General features: G+C 48.0%; 1 protein-coding gene across 3 annotated transcripts in view; it reads left to right on the top strand.

The window, feature by feature from the left end:
• Positions 1 to 22,182, top strand: part of MTOR (mechanistic target of rapamycin kinase) — a 123,273-nt gene that overhangs the window by 64,905 nt on the left and 36,186 nt on the right. For all 3 annotated transcript variants that reach the window (XM_027606540.2, XM_027606527.2, XM_027606534.2), the window contains 2 exons: positions 15,299 to 15,374; positions 18,297 to 18,436. In XM_027606540.2, the coding sequence (XP_027462341.1) occupies positions 15,299 to 15,374; positions 18,297 to 18,436 (216 nt within the window). The remainder of the gene's footprint in view (positions 1 to 15,298; positions 15,375 to 18,296; positions 18,437 to 22,182) is intronic.

The following is a 22,182-nucleotide window of genomic DNA, read 5'->3' as shown; positions in this document are numbered from 1 at the left end:
GAGACAAGAGGACTGTGACTTTGTGTGTTTCCAATTTCGCCTATTAGATTATGCCCCTGCCAGCCACTGGCTCAGCTCTATCAGCAAGCAGGGCAGGGTCAGAAGAATTTCCAAATTCCATTCTAAAGGTTACATAACCATGGGGTGAGTCTAAGGTAGGCAGAGAGAGTTGGGAATAAGACTTCCCGCTCACCCAGGGAGGCCTGTTAATGTAATCCACGCTGTTTGTATGAGGATCTGGTATATTTTGGCATCCTGCTGAGTGTGCTTTTAACAAGGCTGGTTATTCCTTTCTCTGATCATCATTCAGTGTTTTACAAAACCCTTATTCCACCTAGATCTAACAGTGTGTCACATTTGAAAATATCCAACTTAGAAGAACTCTAGAAATAGACACAGCCTCTTAGGAAGCAGAAAAAGACTTTGTAGTTTGTATCCACAGGATTTGCTCAGTCGTCTTCCTTTGTACGTACTTTCTCCATCAACAAGTGGGCCAGCATTAGCTTCTCACACTTGGCATTTGACAAGGAGGTGCCAGGGAAGACAGCAGGGACAAAAACTCAGGAGTGACGGACATGGCTCTGGGATGGTCATACACGCTTCCATCCATCTGTAGGCACAACAGAGAACAGGCCCATCCTTGGCCTGTATTTCAAAACTTGGAAAGTACATTAAATCATAGGGAGAGGAATCCCCGTCACCTAATAAATCCATATCTATAATCTCATTTCCCTTGTCCTATGTAATACAGTCTGCCAAACTGAAGCTATTCTCTCTGTGTGATATATATCCCTGAAAATGGAGTTACTGTCCTTTCTCATGTACTGTGTTTGAAGGGCACTACTCGTTTGAAAACAAATGGGAAAAACCTGGGATTTCAGCAGAACTTAAATACTTAACGTGAGTTTTTCACTGAGAATGTCTACAGAGGTCCCTCCGTCCTTAGACGGTAGCGAACTCTGTGTTTGCAACATACTCTTGCCGTTTCCGTCTTACAGAGCCTCTGAGGCAGTCCTCGTACTGTTGCTGTGTGGTGTGGGTCCTTCACACACAAGCCTCATACCTGACAACCCTCCTTCCCTGCCGTGATCCCCCAGAGTCCTTTTCCAGTTGGGACTTCTGGCTACCCAGAAAGCCGTTTCTGTTCAGGAGGCTTGAGTTACCAAACAGTTTTTTCCCTTCTAAGTGAAAAAGCGGGAGTGGCTCGGGTAGATCAGGGTCTGTTTTCTCCTTTCCATAGTCTCCTTGCCCACCGAGGGTCAGGACATGGCTGGCATCTTCTAGCAACTTGTCAGCCCCTGTTCAGAATTGGCAGCCAGTCCCCGCTCTCTTGACGCAAATACCCAGCCCAGCTGGGCACTGCGGTTTGCCCCACGGCATTCACTAACTCAAACCCAGCCCCAGCTGTCAGCATCCGACAGGCTGCTGAACCCGGTGAGGATCTTCAAGTCGATCCAGCCAACAGCCGGCAGTGAGCTTGTGCCGCGCGACCCACACAGCCACGTGGAGCATCATGTGTGACCCTGCCGTCTTAGGGCTCCCCTGCAGTAACACGCTAGACAGAGTACCACAGAACAGTGGGGCTTTATGGATTCCCCACCAGCTTTTTGTTTGTTCTTCCCAGTGGCCGCTTCCCCGGCCCAAACAGGAAACCGTTATGAATAGATTTTCGTATTTGGGCAGAAAGTGAATCAATCATTTGTATTTGCAACCCATGGAGCAATCCGTCCTAGGGTTTTGTAAGTTTGGATCAGAAGCATCTAGCTGTTTGCATGAATGCCTGCTCTCTGACATTTATTTTCTGAAAACCCATTTCTAACATGAGGTATAAGTTGGAGACAGAGGCTTTCCTTATTTGAAGATTTTCTTACATCATCTAAGCTGCCCAAATGTCAGTAAACCCCCACCCCAAATTAAAAAGTTTAGCAAATTAAGAGTGTTTCCCATGCCAGAAGATTATCAGTCCTCCAAACATCCACAACCCTGTGATGTCCTAGATTTTGAATTTCTGAAAGAAGGAAAAGTAAACCCTTGTTTTGAGTACAGCTAAGCCAGTGGAGAAAACCAGGAAGGATGTGGCAGACTAGACCGGTTTTCCTTCTCCAAAAAGCTATTATTCCCTTCTCTGCCCTTCAGCGAATAAAATGACCATAAAAATGGGAATTAACTGAGAAAATCTGGAAAGCCTGTGTTGGACACCTTGCAGTTTTTCCTTTTCTCTATTTTGCTGGTGGTGAAAGAGGGTCAGCTTGATGTTCCTGGGAAAGATGTTTATGAAAAATCAAGCTTATATTCTTGATGAGAAAAGCCAGTGAGCTCTCACGTAGCCTGAAAAGTTCTCGAAGACTTCACAGTCTGGGGCTGCGCTGCCTCGGGCTGGCACCAAGGACTGGAGGTGTTTGAGCAGCCTGGGGATTACAGAGCAGGGAAGGGCCTCGAGGTGGTCTCTCCTTCTACCCAAATGGCAGTGTCAGGTCTCATTTTCTTGAAAATGTCCCGGTTAGAGAGACTCCTCCTTTCTAATGTATTCCTCTCCGTGCCTGCTCTTAAAACCATCACTGGCGAAATTGGTGAGGGAGAGAAACAACTACCCTCAGAACCAAACTTCCGGTTTATTGAATGAATTCAGCTCAGAAGAACCTGCCTTGTTAATTTTGTGTACTAAATGGTATTTTACTTCTCCTAAAGTCTTGTAATGCCTCTCAGCTTGCTTTACTATATGCAGCCATTTCATACCTGACTTTGTGTCACTCCAGCCTATTTCTGTCCCAGCTACAAGCCCACATCCGTCCCAGAAGGTACAACCATCTCTTCCCTAAGCTTCTCATTCGCCACTTCTGCCAAAGAGTGCATTCTGGATGGGTTAGAAGGCATTCTCTCCGGCTCCTCCTAGAGTCTATTATTCATTTATAGCACCCTGCAAAAGAGTCTGTCTCGGCTCCCCCTCAGACTTTGTAGCAAACACCGGTTCTGTGAGCCAGCATGCAAGTTGCAGAGCATGGTGACAATGCCGGCCCAGCCGCAGCTGCCTCAGTTTAGTTGGAGAAACAGACAGCTGAGCTCTAGGACAGTGTGACACGAGGACAGGGGCACAGAGGAGGAGGAGTGCCCAACCCAGATGAGTTTGGGAAGGCCTCCCAAGGGGAGTGATCCCCAGGTCTCAGGGAAAAAGAGGAGGTAGCCAGGGGTGGAAGGGAGCATCGTGAGCAAGGTGCAGCTTTGTGAAAGAACTTGATTTAGTAGGAAGACACAAGTAGTTGAGCGTGGCTTAAGAGTTGGGAGCAAGGGTCGGGGAGAAGGGGGGCAGTTAAAGCTGAGAGTTGGAGGGGAGCCAGGCCTGAGGGACCTGGGTGTGAGGGGTGTGATTGCTACTCTGGAGACAGAGGCATCTCTGGAAGGAATCTAAGCAGCTTTTACCTCTTGTTGCTCTGTTTTCCTCAGCCTCACTGGGAAAGTGGCTTTTTGTAGTTGGCAAACAAGATTAGAATTTCTTGAAATCTAACGCATTCATATTAAATGCCCTGAAGGGATCATCTGGCTTGAGGATTAAGGAGGCGGTATATGAAGGACTTGAAATAATTGGGTCTAGAATCGGGCAAATCTGGGTTCTAATCCCTTCCCATCACTTGATAGTTATATGACCCTAGGCAAATTACTTCTCTGGGTTTACAGATCTGTGCAGTAGAGATGAAAATCATAACTACTTTACCTCACAGAATTTTTGGTTAAATAAAGCAAAGGATTAAAATAGTTAAGGCATTCTTCAATAAGAAAACTAAATTTGGGGATGCCTGGGTGGCTCAGTAGATTAAGCGTCTGCCTTTGGCTCAGTTCGTGATCCCAGGGTCCTGGGATCGAGCCCCACGTCGGGCTCCCTGCTCAGCGGGGAGCCTGCTTCTCCCTCTACCTGCCACTCCCCCTGCTTGTGCGCACGCTCTCTCTCTCTCTCTGGTAAATAAATAAATAAAATCTTTAAAAAAGAAGAAGAAGAAGAAAGAAAACTGAATTTGGAGGAGTTAAACTACTAGAAAACAAAATTTATCATAAAGCTACCGTAAGTAATTAAGGCAGTATGGTGTTGGCATGAGGATAGACTCATAGATAAATGGAGCAGAATCAAATGTCCAGAAACACCCACACATATGTAGACACTTGATTTATGACAAGGGAGCACCACAGAACAGGGAGGAAAGGATAGTCTTTTCAGTAAGTTCTTCCAGGTCAGCTAGGTAGCCTTATGGGGAAAAAGAGGGCTCTTGACCCTTACCTCACACCACACACAAAACTTGAAGTTCAGAGGAGGTTTGAGTTCTACATGTGAAAGGTAAAAACTGAAGCTTCCAGAAGGTAACATAGGATATTATCTTTGACATCTTGGGATAAGCAGAGATTTCTTAAGCAAGATACAAAGAACACTAACCATCCAAAAAACATTATCAAATGCAAAAAAAGGAGTCATCTCTGTTCATTAGAAGACACTATGAAGAGAGTAAAAAGGCAGGAAGAGATCTCCAGTACATACCTCTGTGTACACTGTCTCCAGAGGATATGTAGAACTCTTACCCAACAATTTTTTAAAAGGTAGCCAAGTTAAAGATCAGCAAGAGATGTCAATAGGCACTTACTTCACAAAAGAGGATCTCCACAAGGCCAGTGAACGCATGAAAGGCTGCTCAAGCTAATTAGTCATGATGGCAATTCAAATTAAAACTATCACATGCCACCACTAAACCCCAACTAAAATGGCTACAGTGGAAAACACTGACAGTAGCCAAGTGGGGATTTTCATATACTTCCCACGGAAATGTAAATTGGGAAAATCACTTGGGAGAGCAATTTGTCAGTGTCCTTGAAAGCTGAACAAACCCCATACGGTTCTACTCTAGGTATAGTCCCAACAGAAATGCGAACACACTTGCACCAAAGACATGTACAAGAACGTTCGTAGGAACACCACACTCATACTAGCCAAGAGCCAACAAGCACCTAAATGCCCTTCAGCAGCCAGGTGGATAAGTTGTGGTATATTCATAGAGTGCAGTAGTCTTCAGCAGTAAAAGGGCAAACTCCCATAGCATGCAACAACATAGATGTATCTCCCAACATCATGTTGAGTGTTTAGATGATGTTCAAAAGCTGGCAAAACCAACCAATTGTGTCAGAAGTCAGATAATTGTTGCCTCTGGAGGTGAGAAGGGAGCCGTGGTCTGGAGAAGCCTCTATTGTGTGTTGTGCTCTCTTTCTGGGTCTGGTAGGCAGCTACCAGGGTATCTTCACTTTGTGATGATTTATCAAGCTGTACCCTACGTATACTTGGGTACATATATGTGTTATACTTCAACTAGGAAGTTGATTCAAAAATACGTAGGGCTCATGAGACAGTAGTGGCAGACACATAGTCAGTGTGTAGTGATTAGTAAGTATTATTATTCAGGGGGGACTGGATGGCGCAGTCGGTTACACATCTGACTCTTGGTTTTGGTTCAGGTCGTGATCTCAGGGTTGTGAGATCAAGCCCCACATCCGGCTCCATGCCGAGTGCGGAGTCTGAGATTCTCTCTCCCTCTCCCTCTGCTCCTCCTGCTTGTTCTCTCTCTCTCTCTCTCTCTCAAATAAATCTTTTTTTAAAAAGGTATTATTATTTAGGTATATAATTATCATCTCACCAGAAAAGCCCTCCTTGCCCTCCCAAATCTAAACTAAGCCCCCTACGTTAGTCTCCATCTAAGCGCTCTGTTTTCTTCACGGTATTTACCTTCACAGCACTTATCTTGGGGTTTGTTTTTTTGTTTTGCATATCTACTTAACTGACCTGTAAGCTCTTGGAAAGCAAAGACCTTATCTGTTGTTTACCATTGTAGTTCTAACATCTAGCTCTTAGCACAAAGCCTGAGACCAAAAACGTCCTTCATTGGAACTTGTCAAGTGAAAGAATGAATTCCCAACAGAAGGTTCTCTTTGCCTACATAAACATCTGTCATGGAGACTTAGAGTCTCTCTCCATGGTCATTGGCAGTACTTTGTCATGGTGAGGCCTTCATCATTGGCCACCACATTCTGTCCTGCTCCGAGTCCATTTTTCTTCTGTAGGTCTTAGTTACAGAATCAAAGGCAGTGGAAACTGGAAGCATTGAGATCACTTGGTTCAACCTTGTATTTTAATCAGTAACTGGAGGCAGCCTCCTTACTGTATAATCACTCTGTCTCCCTGGAAACCATTGATTTGTGTCTTACCCCTCTTTCTTTACATTTGAAGATGACCAGCAGGAAGACCACAGAGCATTTGGGGCAGGGTTTTGTCCTGCTCTACCTTGTTGCAGAGGCCTGTGTAACCGGCATATCTGATTACTTCAACCTGCATCAGCCTGTTAGTGAACCATTATCGTGGCCTGGGGGGCCATGTGCAGTAGCTTGTGTTGAAGACAGAACAAAGTAACATTTCCCCATAATTTATCTGGGAACCTGACACATCTTGCTGTCCCCGAAAGAGGATGAAATGCCCATTACGTTGCAATAGCAGAAAGTCACTCTTGCTGGAGACAAGACCCTGTCTGAGGTACAGGATAAGACCACAAGTTCGTACCCAGCTGCCCTGGGACTGCAGAGCTTCCCTTCAGGCCGGACCTCTGCCTCCCTGACTAGGCCGCACTAACGGGAAAAGGGGATTGTAATTCTTTGAGAATGTTTGAGAAATTGAGCCAGTTGCACCAGAGCAACCAGTTAACGGCAAGCGTGCCTGGGCTTTGCAGTCTGCAGGCAAGGGCCTAGAGCGTGTATAAATCCCACTCTGTGTCATCATTCTAAACACATGTTCCCAAAGTGTCACCACTGTGTTGCTTGGAAGTATGAATTTTGCTTTTCCCGTTGTATCCTGGCTTCCAGAAAAGGTACACAGTCTTGTTCTTTTCGCCTACCTCTGCTGGAAGCAAAAGCACTCTGGCCAGAGGGGTGAGGATTTGCTCAAAGCTCCTCACTTCTCGACAAAAACACATTCCAAGCCTCTGGGCTCATGCTGACTTCAGAAGTGCAGTGTGCCTCTAGGAATCTGTCCCCCCCAGGGGGCAGCTCCATGCAGCAAGAGGGTGCATGGACTGGGGAAGCCTCTGTGCGGCCAGAGCGTGAGCACAGACCACATCTCCCGAGCCCTGTGTTTTTCTGTAATGCCCTCTTACATCTGGCCAGACTCAAGAGGTCAGGTCTCGCCAGTCACTGGTAGAGCATACATTTATTTCTGGCTCTTCTGAAGACTTCCTACAGCTTCACTGTACAACAGCTTGTCTTTATAGAGCACCTTCGAAACCCCAAGGAAAGCTGCTTTTCAGCGCAGAAAGCTGGCCATCAGCGAGGAGCGGGACAAAGGGAGGAGTCCTGGGGTTTCTCGTAAAGCTGACCAAAAGGACAGAGGGTCTTTCATTGCAGCCCAAGACCAAAGGAGGAAGCTTGCGGTAGTTCAGTAGTAAACGTCTGTCCCTCCGCTGTGTCTAGCCCACCCTCCGGGATGCCTTTAGATTTAATGGGACCTCTCTTACGGTGAGTTAGAGGAGCTGCTTCTGAGTTCTATGTACCGCTGGGGCCGGGGCGGGCGGGGGTTACTGCTGGCAATTAAACCATGTCCCAGTGCTCCGAAACCTTGAATGACATGCCATATCATGATTCAGAGATGTTAAAGTGCACGTCTTACAACTGATGAAATGCAGCAGGTGCTGGGTTCTGCCCCACACCCGCCTCTGACACAGTTTGTCCAGTGTCGGCTAGCTGTGCTGGTGGCAACCCCACTGGTCTCTCCAGATTCTTTTGGTCATCTCATAAGCTATGAATCTTGGTAGCCCAATGATAGCGTGTCATGGTCACCTTCTGTCGGCCTGTCCTGACCCAGAAGTAGGCTTATTTTTCTCTTCTCCCTGATTCCAGAATGGGCATCAGCATTTCAACAACGCGGCCTCTCTTCTTAGTGGAGCAGAAGGCCATCTCGCCTCTGCTTACCCCCTTACGAGGGGAGGGCTCAACGCTGCTGGATCCCTAGAAGCCAGCTCGTTTACCTTTCGTGTCCCAGCTTCATGCCCATAAGGGGTGGAGCCAGAGCTCATGGATATCGGGAAGCCAGGAAATCAGGATGTTAGCCAAAATATCCACTCTGCTTGGGAGTCAGGGTAGTTGAAAATGAGCTTTGGGTTCACCCGAGCAGCCCAGCCCACTTTTGTTCCCTCCCTGACAGCTCCTCTTTCTACTCATCTCTCTCAGAGCTCATGATTGCTCTGAGACGCATCCCAAGAAGCGTTAAGGAGGAGAAAAACCTCCAGGCATCACCAGAAAAGGAGCGGTGCTCATTGTTGTAGAATAAAAAGATAATGGACAATTTGTCAAGAAGTGTTGACAAGAAAGATAAAGTTGGAAGTAATTAACTGGCTGACATGCTGGGAGTGATGTGTCTGCCCATGGCTCCCTAAGTCAGCCGGAGCCTTGGAAATGTGACAGCCATTCATCATTTTTACAGCACGCCTCTGACAGGCCCCTGGGTTGGAAACCCGGCCGGCACAAATTGTGTGCCCTGACACTCTGGGGCCACGTGGCCTCACAGTGCCCTACACTGACTTGTGCTCGGGCACCTGGGCCCCACGTCCAGCCACGGGGGTGCCTGGATGTGATGTGTCAAACAGGACAGTTTGCCTGGCTTCTTGCTGAGCGCTGTTTTTGTCCTCAGGGGATGGGCGCTTTGCTTCCCAGAGCCGGCCTTGCACACTTCTACTGGGCAGGTCACGTATCGCTCGCGGGAGAGCGCTGAGCGCTCCTGAGCAGCGCGCCTAATGCAAGTGCCGCCCGCCATCAGCCGGGAAGGTGCACCTGGGAGACCGGTCACAGGCACGGGAGCCATATAGGCAGGACGAAATCATGGAGGTTAAAAGTAATTACCAAGACTGGATCAAGTGGGAAATATCTCTGTTATGTGAAAAAACAAAATACAAAATTATATGGATGCTCTGCTCACCACTTATTTATGTAGAATATGCATAGTTGAAAACAATATTTTTAAAAAGGTGGTTAAATTGCAGTGAAGTTGAAGAAGAAGACATACCTCCCCTCTCTAATCTTGGAAAGATAGGATTTTTTGTCTCCCCTGTCCCTAATCTCTGTCCCTACACAGCTATTAGCATTCTGTCTTTTTTTATTCTTGAGAGTTCCTACTTTCTCACACACAGATTTAGCATGTCCTCTAGGTATTGTGACAGACGTACCATTTAAACTGTGACCGAGGGAAAGGGTGAAGACCAAGCAAGAGCTCTTTCCCCTTTAGACACTCTGCACTGAGACATCAGGAACCCATTTGATTGTCCAAGGCAAGCCCCCTCTTCTGCATCAAATCTTTTTTTATCTTGATGCCTTAGGTGCCCTAGGGAGCACCAGGGACACGGAATGTCCCGGCTTTGAAACCTCCTAACGAGGCTGGACTTCCCTTTGTTAATATGTAGGAAAGGAGTGAAGTGACTTTTCCTGAGTTCCTAAAGCAGAAAAGGGAAGTTTGACCCTAAAAGAGCGAGGGGTGCTATTGTCTTCACCTGACTGTGGCTTTCGGTGGATGACTGAGGCCAACTGGCCTGCCTTCACTTTCCTCCTGCGTTTAAGTCATCCCTCGCGGCCTCTCTTCATGTCACACTTCAGATGCTTGCACATTGCCTTCTGTCTTCACGCTCTCCTTTGCTCTTCCGTCACCCTGTTCAGAGGGAGGCTGTCACATCCTTGAGTTCCCCAGAGTCCTAGGGTAATTGCCTGATAAAGACATCGGGGCCCAGCCGGCTTCAGATCTTCCTGGCTCTGTGTAGGAATCGAGCCGTTCTGTTTTTAATCATGCTTGGGGCACAGAGCTAAGTCTTGGGGCTCGGAGAAGGGACCGGGAATGGTGTCTGGAGCAGTGACTCCTCTGTAAGAGAAGCAAGATAGACTGCTCGATGCAGTGGTGAGGACCCAAAGCAGTGTCCAGCTTGGCCTCATCTTGGCGGGTCAGGAGCTCCTCGGTCAGACCCTCCAGGGTCCCTGTCAGCTGTGTTGCATGTGTCACCAGCCTAGCGCTAAGGGAATTCAGAGAATTCTTACTTGACAGGGAACCAAATAAAACACAGACTGTGGTCTGCACTAGAAATAGACAGGAGAAAGAAAGCCCAGAGCCATTTGGGAAGCGAGTGCATAATGTTCTCATAAATTCCTGATGGGAGCACTAGGAAAGCCTAAGTGGTCCCCCAGATGTGACCGCAGATGCTCCTTATTTGACTGACTTTCCGACAGGCTCGGGCTTTGCTCTTAATAGCCTATAAAGGTCACTGAGGCACCGAAGCTGAGAGATGAGGTTGATAACCAGATGAGCCATACAAGAAGGAATTAGTTATCAGCCAAATTACTTTGGATTTGATATCAGTCCAGAAGCCTATGGAGCAATGACTTCAAAACCCCTTCAGGAAACAACGGAATTCCTCAGGTCATTTGGATGCCAAGCCAGAAGCCCTCTTACTGCTGTGCTGTGGGTCAGCATTAAGACCTTGAGCAGTTAGCCACTGACCCTTTTGGTCGGCCTCATCCTGCATGTGAAAAGCACTGAGGAAGAGCTTGAAAGGGAGGGTCACAGAGAAGTAAGCAGCACCTCCCCCGCCCCCACCCTAGCTCCTCCGCCGTCGCTCTTGCTGGGGCGCCTGCTGAGGCCACCAGAGATGCTCCTTCGCATCTGAGTCACTTACTCACCCTAGCACTTTCCCTGCTTCTGAAGAGGAATTTTCGGGTGGGGGGTGGGGGGAAAGATGCTTGACGTAATATGTGTGCTAGGGAAGGCATTGAGGCAGTTCCTTGACCTTATTCATTAATTCGGCCCGGCTCTAGAAAGTGTTTCCCTCAGTTGCCAGGAATTTTCCCAGTTTCTGGTTCTCAACTCAGCTTCCCTTAATAAAAATTAAATCTTGGGGTGGGGAAGGGGAGGTGGGGAATGAGCGAAAGTGCTGTAATCGCCTCTTCCCCTCTTGCTGTCCTCCCTCACTGTGTTGGCTCGTCTGTCTCTTCACGGTCCCTGTAGCACCAGGTTCAGTGGTGGGCGCTGGGACTTACTGCACGGAGAGGTCATTTCTGGTTGTTCTGGAGATTCATGTCAGTTCTCAACTGGCTCTTCCTGCTGGAGACGGAGCAGAGTGCAGATAAACCCACCGCCACGTGAAGACAGCTGTGGGATTCAGCATCCACCAGCTCACAAAGCTCTCTTGTCCTGGGGCCTCAGCGCTCGTCCAGAGGAGATGGGAAATCCGTCAACATGTCATTCCAGCACACTGTTCTCTGGGCACGTTGCCGCCTAACCTCCAGCTCCCTCAGCTTGTTTGTTGTGAGATCTTTTTACCTGGACTGATGACGGTGGGGTCTGGTTTGTGTCGTTGAGCCAGGGCTTGGCACGGTTTGCCCTGTTGAAGCCTGCAGCAGTAACAGGGAGAGACTGAGGGGCACACAAGGGAGCGTTTAGAGAATGGGCTATAGAAAACTCCCAGCTGCCCCGTAAAACAAGAGCTCATCATTAAGGGGGCTTTGAGTGAAGGTGATTTCCTCCCACGAGCCACACATACAGTCTTTCCCTTCAGTCTCATAAAACCACATCTGAGTTTAAAAGGGGAATATTTCAGAGGACAGCCGCATGTCACCCAAGTAGGCAGGAGACTGGGCACTTAACTACTGAGTTTCCAACAGACACTTATTTATCCCACACTTTGCAGTCTGGGCTCTGTGAGCCTGGCAGCCTCAAACAGGCTGCCTTGGAAGAGCCCGCTGTGGCCACCTGGCTGGCCGTTTGGTTGGGAGGCTTCAAGGCATAGCAGCAGCTTCTGAAAGGAAAGGAGTAGGGGATGGGAGCTCAGGGGTCAGAGGGGAGTGTCAGCCAGGGCATCCGTGAGGAAGTTAAAATGAAAGCCTGGCAGGGCTGCTTTCTCCTGCACGGCAAATTGTGTGGAGAGAGTTAGCTAATTGATACACGCCACCCAGTTCTTGCTTTCCTTCACTGCATAGCTGTTCGTGCATGCCTGCTGCTGCGAGGGTAGAAGGCTCAGGCACTGTCCCTCCCATTGCAGCGCTTACAGCACACCCTTAGTTACTACTTAAGATCCTTTTTAATGGTACAGTAGCCCATGACCTGGACCACAGTTGGTTCATATGTAAAATGGGAATATTAATATTAGAGTCTACTTCGTTGAGTTGAGATAGTAATACATATAAGCAGTAAGCCCAGTGCCTGATACATGCAGTAAGCTCTCAGTAAATTTAGGTGTCTTTCTGTAGTTATTATAATACATTGCCGCCCACAGTGGAATGCCAGAAGTCATGGAGGAGGAGAAAAAGTAAAGGTCCCAAACAACCAGGAGTTTTGTTGACCTACCTCTAGAACTTCTGCATGAGCAGCTGCGCCCTCCAGCAGCCTTGGAGCACGCGTGGGAGACTCGGTGGAAGGCAAGAAGAGAGAAGTGGAGCTTGGGGAGAAAGTCCTATCAGAAAATAAAGGGGGAACAGGGAGGAAGAGAGAATAAACGGGGGTAGCAGCTGGGTAACTTAAAACCCCTGCTCTGACGGTCCTCAAGCCCTACTGTAGGTGGGTACCGCCTCCTTCCCTCCAGGTCCTCGATTCAGAGGCCAGGGATTTCATGTTTGAAAGGGACCCTTTCTCCGACTGACCCCACCCCTCTTTCATGGCTGTGTTTTAGTCCGTTTAGTCGAAGTTGTAGTGTTGCAGTGATTGTCCGTACTCTTGGACAGAGCTTACCAGGAGTCTCGTGGCGCACCTCCAGGCTTCCTGGCAGTTGCTAAAGGCCTGGTCTGTGGTTCCCCCAAGGAACCCAGCCCCTCTCTTTCCTTCTCACTGGGCTCTGTCTGCATCCTCCCTGCCCCCACCCACATTTAGGTGGGAGGCATCGGGCAGGTGACTTACTTGGACTTTCCCTTAAAGGAGTGGGGGCCGTCTGATGAGTTTGGGTTGTTTTTTTTGTGTGTTTGTTTTTAATTCGCACACCTAAGTTGGTCTGTCCTTAGAGGAGGGATATCAAAGCTGTAGCAGTATGAAGGTAAAATTCATATTTTTCCTCTGAGGTTCCTAACCACTACTTCCTGATTTTAGTCAGTTTGTTGTAAAGCTCTCCTTTTTATGCATAATGAGTGGGAGAGTGGAGTGGGGAGAGCCTTTTGCTTGTCTCCGGTTTTGTGTTGCTTTGTCCCGAGTGAGGCAAGCTTTGGCAATGTTTATAATTTATTCTTGAAAATAGCATATGCTCCAGAACACAAGACTGGAAGACATTTATTGGAACTCCTGGATTTTTATGTCTGATTCTTAGAGTTAACTTCTTTTGCTTTGGTCAAGGAACACATTGTCTTCCTCACCAGAGCAGTTAATATTTCTACCACGGCCATCCCAGTAATCCACACTGGAACCAAAAAGAATACGTGGACTATATAATTATATACATTTACATATGTTGTTTATGGTCGCACAGCTTATAGGTAGCAGAGCTGGGCCTCCAAGAGTATAAGCCCAAGCTTTCTGGCCCCAACACCCAAAGCTGCTTCGCCTCATACTCACCTTACCGAGGGAGAGTCACAAGACTGCTTCAGATCATACGGGGACTGTCCCCGTTCATGGTGGGCTTTGGGGAAATTTGCTGCCCTTTTGGGCCTGAGTCTCCCCAGGAGTGAAACAAGACTGACAATACCTTTCCTGCCCACTCTCTCGGGCGTGCGTGAGGTCAAAGGAGTGATAGGTTGGAAAGATTATTTGAAATGTGCTTTGTAAACATGAGGCATTAGATTATTACTTTCACAAATGTTAACTTCTCTGGTTTGACAGATTATGGGCAGTTCCTTCATGGTTTTATTGGAATAAATGTGGTGGAATTTGAATTTTAAAAAATAGTATTTGTCCCAGCAATCTCTTGCCATATTACCACATTAAACCCAAATCCTGGCATTTCCCAAAACCACTTAAAAATTAATTCTAGTCAAGTAGACAGTTTGTACTTAGGGCAGTAAACTGGATCCCATGCTCGTTAGAACAGTCTAGACTCCCAAGCTGGACTGTCAGTTTGCTCCCCACCTGTGAACAGATAACATCACTGTTGGCCCGTGACTTTCTCAGGTCTGCTTCGTCCCTCGTTTCCTTCCTGAACATAAGCGTAGGCTTTGTTGCCATTTCCCCTTGTACGTACGTTCCTGTTGGAACAAGGGTCTCAGCCCTGCCTTGTCCAGCGTCCAGGACCTCTCTGCAGCCTCTCTGGTTAACCAGCTCCAGGCACAGACCATCGCTGCTACTGCTCAGTTGTCCCGATACGTTACAGTCCCCCAGTTGGTCCCGGTGCCACGTGCTGCCCAATGACAGCAGAGTAGTGTGTTGTCAGTGAAAAACATCATTGCGCCAGACGCCAGGCACGTGGTCCTGGGTGGGGTCCGTTTGCTGCCCGCTGCAGAGGGCGGGGGTGGTCCTTGAAGAGGGTCTAAGGAAGCATCCGACTTTGAAGGAAATGGGCTGTCAGGGGAGCAGTCGAGATGGTTGCACAGCCACAGTCCCCGGGGTGCTCTGTCACGAGCGGGGGTGACCCAGCCTCAGCACCACTTCTGTGTCTTATTCCTGAAGGCAACTGATGAGAGGAAATGAGAGTTAGAAGTTCAGAGGGACCTCATCTGGTTGTGTTCTACAGCTGGGCCAATTTGGGACTGAGGGATTGTGGGATTTATTTATTTATTTATTTATTTATTTATTGGTAGATACTTTTTTTTTTTTTAAGATTTTATTTATTTATTTGACAGAGACAGCAAGAGAGGGAACACAAGCAGGGGGAGTGGGAGAGGGAGAAGCAGGCTTCCCGCTGAGCAGGGAGCCCAATGCAGGACTCGATCCCAGGACCCTGGGACCATGACCTGAGCCGAAGGCAGTCGCTTCCGACAGAGCCACCCAGGGGCCCCGGATTGTAGTTTTTAGAACACAGACACATGCTGCCTGACTGACAGTATCTGAGTGGAAACCAGTCTGTGTTGGTTGGAGAAAGGGCCCCAGAGTCAGAGAGGCTTCCTGTCTACCAGACGCTGCCCCCTCAAAACCAGGAGTGTGGGATCAAGATGAACTCATCCCTCAGATGAAGTCATTCGGGCTGAGCTTGCTGGGTGGTCATACACAATCAGTGCTGTCTTTCCATCTGCAAAATGTTGTCCCCAACGTGCCGGTGAGCCCTCCGCCTGCAAAGACCCCTGCGCCTCCCACCCTCCGACATGTTGAGTGTAACCCCTCTTCCTTTTGTTTTCCCAGCATTAATAATAAGCTACAGCAACCAGAGGCAGCTGCCGGGGTGTTAGAATATGCCATGAAACACTTTGGAGAGCTGGTAAGTGCCTCGTTCCTTTTAGAAAAGCAAGAGATAGAGACGTGGCTAGGGAGGCACTCGGCCACAACCCTGAGAAAGTTACTCTCCTTTTCTGTTTTTTCCTCAGTCAGTGACGTCCGATGCTGACTTTACTGTATTGAAGGAGACCATGGCTCTATGAACTATATTCAAACCAAATATAGATCGTGAGGACAGAATCTGATTAAAAGGAGTAGCTGGTATATATCAAACTCCTGGCCTGTGCCTGGCCCTTCTATACTCCATCTCATTCAGTCCTCACGACGGCCCCTTGAGTAAAGGTCTGATTGCTCTCCCATTCTACGGGAAAGGGGCAGGTGGTCCCAACAGAGTAACAGCCTTGCCTGAGCATTCAGTGAATCGGTGAAACCTGGCCGCCCCAGGACTTGAACCCAGGTGGTCTAGCATCATCTGTATAACCCCGACCTGAGTCATTCCGTGTGGTCCGTGGTGCCTAGCGTCGCCACTGGCCCACAGTTAATGCTCAGTACATACGTCAGAAGAAGCCATGGCCAATTCTCCAGAAAACAGCATACTGTAATTTATACGTGCCATTGGGATTGTTCCATTTCATTATTGCTCACATAGCTGCTGCTTCTCCTGCCATCTTTGCCTTATCAGTATTAAAATGTTTCCATTACCCTCTGTGGTCCTGAGAGGGTGCATTGACTTAATCAACTCAGCATTGACTTCCTGGAAGGTCAAGATGTTCTGGGTCCATGTATTTGATGAGGAACCTTTCATTAGTCATGTAGGCCACTTACTCAGATTTGCCAGAATCCAGAGCCCAGTGTGTTAGAGTGAAGAAATTCAGGGCTGCTTCACAGGTTTTTGCCTCACACAGGGGCTAGGAAATTGAACTAAAACTTTTCAGGGAGTATTTTGCTGTCTCGGAGACAGATCTGTAACTAGACCAAGACGGCAACTCTCCCGATGACAGAGCAGAAGGGACTATGTCTCATCCACCTTTGCCACCATCCTCATTTGTAGAGGGAAGAAAGTCAGCCGAGGGGGCACTTAGCGTAGCCTCCCAGACAAAGACGCCCCCTCCTTCGATGTCCCTAGAGCTTGGGACGCAGGAAGTGCCCAGAGAAGCAAGGATTCGTGACCATCTGGCATTCAGGTGATCTGCCAGCCAATAGCTTCTACCCAGCGGCTCAGAGGGCCAACCTTCCGTGAAAGTTCCTCCATCTCTAGGTTCTAAAGGTGGCCCTCTGCTCCAGGATTATTGCCAAACCCAGGGTGGATTTTCTCTTATGTTTAGGTAGTTGCAGCTTATTAAGCTTGACAACAGTTTGCCTTTTCTTGGCAGAGCCCGTGCTTTCTCAGCACAGTTTATATAATAGCAATCTCATTAGAATCTTGCGTGATTCATTGCTTAAACCTTATAGTTTCTGCAATCTATTGCAATTCAGAATATCCTGCCCCCCCCCCCACCGCCTGACCTGCTCCACATGCCGCTCCCTCTGCTTTCTGCTTGTTCGTGCTGAGCCTGTGCCATCCGCCAATCACGAGCCCCTTTCTCTTGCCCACCCAGTGTAGAAACCCAAAATGGGAAAAGACTGGTGTTCCTTTTCAATTTAAGCGTTTTTCATGGGACACTGTCTTCACAGTGACTCTTCTAAAAGACAGTGACTCTTCTACCTTTTCTCTTTCATATTCTTCTCAACAGGCTTGGAAGATGAAGTTTAGGTAGTTTGGCCTTCCACAGAGCCAGATACGCCTGTGTTGGTGAACGCTACCATTCACTGACACTGGGGAAAGAGCCGCTGGGTGGCAGAGGGGATTGGCTGTGCCAAAAACAGACGAGGGGACTTCGGCACGAGTTCACAACCGAAAATAGAAGTGACCTCCTTACAGAGGTTCAGGAAGAAAAGGTCCTTTCAGAGAGCTTAGCGAAGTAGCTGTCAGCATGTATAGTACTCAAATATCAGTTTTATTTAGAAAGGAGCGGAGGGTGATGGGGGAAACTCACATGGGCCCTGCATTATATCATACAGATTCCACTGCGGAATCATCTTGCCGTTAGAGAAATCCCTGGAGAGCCACTACCCTGACCTGGTAGAGAAATAGCCACTTACTAGGCTGGTGATGGAGAAGCCCAGAAGACAGACGGAGGTGGGGGGTCGGTGGGGGTCAGGCAGAGGCATAAAACAGTCTGTCCCCTGACCACTTAGAGAGCTGGAGTCTGCAGCTTTGAGACTGCAGCCCCTCTTCCTCACGTGGCCAGCACTGCATTTCAGCGTGGCACACCATCTGCCTGGGGAATGGAAACCAGCCTTTGGCCCCTGACACTGGTAAAGCTGCCAAGCGCTGAGCAGGAGGGAACATTGGATGGAAGGAGGAAAGGTTTTCCGAAGAATTTTAAGTGGTAGTGTTATATTGTATTTTAAATCATTATTTCCTGAAAGTTTAAAAACGCAGAGAATCAAGAGCTTTTAAAAAGCGAGTTATTTTCCTCCAGCAACTATGCAGATATGCCTGGTCTTTCCGGCCCCATCAGGAAAGCAGCTGCCATCCCCCTCCTGTGGCCCACCGTCCACACTCTAGCGGATCAAGGCCTTGGCTCCTTGCAGGAGTTCTGGTCGGGGCTTCCTGCTGTCCCAAATCATTTCCCCTGTCGTTGCATCCCCACATGCTGGAGCTGTGGGGACACGGCCTTCCATCTGCTCTCCGATTATCATTCCAGGATCGTTCTGTCCACATGCCAAGTCCCCCGGCATTCACACCACCACCAAATATACCTCCAGATATTCTGAAGTTCTTTGCAACCAAAGCCAAGCCGTACAGGGATAGGTGAAGCATCTAGCGCCTTAGGAAAGGCAGTGTGTGGATTACAGAACGCACCCCCATGTCCTCCATGCCCACAGCCCACCGCAGTCCTCTTTCTTCTCCCCTTGGCAGGAGATCCAGGCCACCTGGTACGAGAAACTGCACGAGTGGGAGGACGCGCTCGTGGCCTACGATAAGAAGATGGACACCAACAAGGATGACCCGGAGCTGATGCTGGGCCGCATGCGCTGCCTCGAGGCCCTGGGGGAATGGTGAGCCGCCGCGGCCCGGTGGCCAAGTGGCTGCCAGAGGCGTCCTTGCTGGGGCTTTAGGGGGTTTGAAGGGCTTCCCCCATGCAGAGTTCTCACCTAAGACACTCATTTTGGTTTCACCTGGTATTTTCCTGTTAATCATCTACCACTTTGGGGTTTGGGGGTTTGTTTTTGTTTTTTCACATTTAGACTTTGTAATGCTCTAGGACGGGACAGGCTCAGGTGAGCCCCTGGGATCAACAGGGGCTGCTTCTGTCTGCCTCTTGACCAACAGCTAGGAGGACCTCAGGTTCTTAGTCTGTAGCCTCAGTGTTCTCTTTTCTTTATTAGCTCTTGCTAATGATTTTGGAAAAGAAGAACAAATCACTGCCCTCTCCAGATGCTTCATCTTTATGGAATGCTTACTACATGCCCAGCCCTCCACAAGGCTCCAGAGATTAGAAAGACAAGAAAAAAAGGCCTTCCTCCATCGTGAGGCTCATGAGACAAGCACACTGCAGATAGTTATTCAGGCTAGAGTATACAGTGACAATGGTCGGAGCAGACAACTTTGAAAGGCCACCAGAGGGAGCGGGATGGCCTTGCCATTCTCCCTGGAGGAAGGACTAAGGCTGGGGGACAGCTGAAGGAGATGGGAATGGGGTACCCCAGGTAGAAGCAACAGTAATGCTTAGCTGAGAACACTTGCCGAGGTCTTGGTCTGGGGAGTTTTGGGGGGGTGTTGAAGGAAAAATGGCCCCTATTCTGTTCGCCAGCATCTAGTGCAGTTTTTGAAATAGTTGAAACGAAGTGCCATAGTACTATGGTGAAATATTTTACAGTTTCAAATAGTTAACATGCCATACTGCCTGCCCATGAGTAGATTATCCAGACTTTCTCTGAGACATGAGACCAAAGGTCCCCCTGTTTATCCATTCAGACAGTAATTACTGAGCCCTCATTCATGGCCAGTACCTGCACCAGGCCCCAAGGACACAGCAGGGTACAAGGCGGACACCACCTCTGCCTTCCCAGAGCTTATAGGCCAGACAGCTGGGCTGCTGTGATACAGAGTGAATACAGTCAAAAAGAGGAAGCGCAGGGGGCTGTGGGAAATAGGAAGGGGCCCTAATCCAGGTTTAGAAGGTTTAGAAGACTTCCAGGAGGAAGTGATACCTAACTTGAATGGGTGCAGTGAGAAGGAGCGAGCACACAGTGTGTTCAGCGTTTGGAAAGCTCAGTGTGGCTTGGAGGGTCAGGTGTGGTGTGGAAAGGTAGAAGGTGAGACAGGAGAGGTAGCTAGGACCCAGATGGTGTGGGGCTTTTACTCCCAAGTGAGGAGTTGGGGCTACTGACAGGCCACCCAAGGACTTGGAGGGCCGTGGTTGGCAGGTTTGCTTTATACGCAAAACCCTTTTGGGAGCAAAGTCAGAGAGTGGATTGAAGGGAGACCAGAGAAGGGACGGCATGACCACTTGAGAGGCCGCCCAAGGGGAGAGGATGGTGGTGGAGAGGGACGGGGTGGAGAGAAGGGGCTGGATCCCAGGCTGTGTAGGAGGTGGTGTTGACAGGATTTAGAGGCTGATTAGAGGTGGAAGTGAGAGCGGAAGGAATTACAGTTCTGGTTTTCAGAATAAAGCAAGGCTGGAACCATCAACCTAAAGCCTAAGGTTCCCCTGAAAGCAGGCCTCCAAGGAGCCATCTGGGGGAGGCAGAATTCCACAGACCTGCACCCTCCCATTTGGATCTGTGTTCGGGACTTTTTTTTTTTTTTTTAAGATTTTATTTATTTATTTGGCAGAGAGAGACACAGTGAGAGAAGGAACACAAGCAGGGGGAGTGAGAGAGGGAGAAGCAGGCTTCCCGCGGAGCAGGGAGCCCGATGCGGGACTCGATCCCAGGACCCTGGGGTCATGACCTGAGCCAAAGGCAGACGCTTAACCAACTGAGCCACCCAGGCGCCCGTTAATCTACGTTCTTGTATTCATTTTTTATTTTTAAAGCATTATTTTTTAGAAAAGGTAATGTGCACATGGCACAAAATTCACTAGTACAAAACAGTGTCAGAACTAGGCAAACCAAGTCTTCTCCTTGTCCCCCAGCCCCCCAGCCACTGAGACCGGGTCTCCGTGTAGACAGCGATGGTCTGTGCACCCGTATACATTGTGGTGGTGAACTCTGTACACCGTTTGCACCTTATTTTCTCAGAACGTGTGTAAGCCACCCTTCACATCACTGCCTACAGGTGCTGCCTCACTTTCTGAAGGGCCGCATAATGTTCCATTGGATTAGTCAACCTCAGGCTATCTAAATAGGCAACTTTAGATTTGTTTTGCAATTCTATACCTTGGACAGTTATTATTGGGGGAAAAAAAAATCAAAGGAAGTCTTCTAAAAAGAACGTTCTCCCACTACACATTTTTTCTGTACCTAATTATAGAGATTCTTTGGTAAATGATTGCTATTTTTGTTTCTTAATATAAAGTTGTTACTGTATTTCTAAGATAAAAGATGTAATTGTACTGCATGAAAATTTAATGTCAACGATTTTAGCTTTAGGCATTGGATCACATATATACAAATAATAGTCTAAAATTACTTGAAATTGGCTTGTCTGGCTTAACCATTATTAGGGAGATTCAAGTGCCATTATTTATTTCTGTAATTAGCATTCCATACTTCTTCACCTCCATGAGGAAGCATATCCTATCAAATCTACCTCATTAGTTTGTACAACTAAGATTTTTAAGTTTTGTTTTTGTTTTTTGATGTCCAACAGGTATCTAAAACTGTACTGTAGCCACTAGCCAAGTGTAGCTATTTAAAATTAAGTAAAATTAATAATTCAAGTCACACTAGCCACATTTCAAGTACTCAGTAGCCACATGTGGGTAGCAGGTACCGCTTTGGATAGTGCAGATACAGAACATTTTCATCACTCTCAAAACTTCTATTGGACAGTACTAATCTAAAGCAGAAGAGTAGTGGGTTGAGAATTAGCCACATTATTTCAAAAACAATTTTTTTCCATTTTCAGATCGGTTATCATGCAACCATGTTATTAAGAGAAAGATAAAAAAAACAAGGTGTAAACATTCTTAAAATTCAACTCTAACCAATTCCTAAAATGTTTTAGTGTCTCCCCGTTGCCCTTGGATTTACATGTAAATGTTACAGCCTACATCCAAGCCTTTGGTATTGTGACTCCAGCCCACTTGTCAGTGAACTTTACCTCACAATCCGAACTCGGGCCAAACTTCACTCTTGTCCAAACCCCACAGAATTTGTTGCGTTTGTTCATTCGCTTTCCTAAAGTGCCCACCTCCTCCTCTGCTCCTTTTTCCACTTTTGGACACTCTCCCCACCTTTCAGAGTCCACCTGTACTGTTGCTTCCTCCTTGAGGCCTCTCCCAGGCCCTCCCTCACTTCAGGAATTAGAGACAAGCACTTCCTTCCACGGGTTACATAGGGATAGTTTGGGTGTATTGAAGAGACTTTTGATGTCTAATCAAAACGTAGTGACTTTTGATGTCTAATCAAAACTTTGTGACTGTCTAATCCCCTGTGACACTCAGGGGAGTTGACCCTGTGAAGTCGACACAGCCTGTCTGAGGGGTCCCAAGAGCAAGTAATCTGGGTCTCCTGCCGTGGCAGGACTCGGCCCCCTCTACCTCTGCTCTCTTGGATTCATTCCAGTTTCATAATTACCTATAAAGTGTAAGTGGCTGGTGATGCTGACCAGTGGATTTAGAAATGCAGCAGACTGA

The sequence above is a fragment of the Zalophus californianus genome, chromosome 4 (assembly GCF_009762305.2).
Source record: "Zalophus californianus isolate mZalCal1 chromosome 4, mZalCal1.pri.v2, whole genome shotgun sequence".
Lineage (NCBI taxonomy): Eukaryota > Metazoa > Chordata > Mammalia > Carnivora > Otariidae > Zalophus > Zalophus californianus.
The sequence above is the reverse complement of the archived record's forward strand: the minus strand, read 5'-3'. Positions and strand labels throughout refer to the sequence as shown.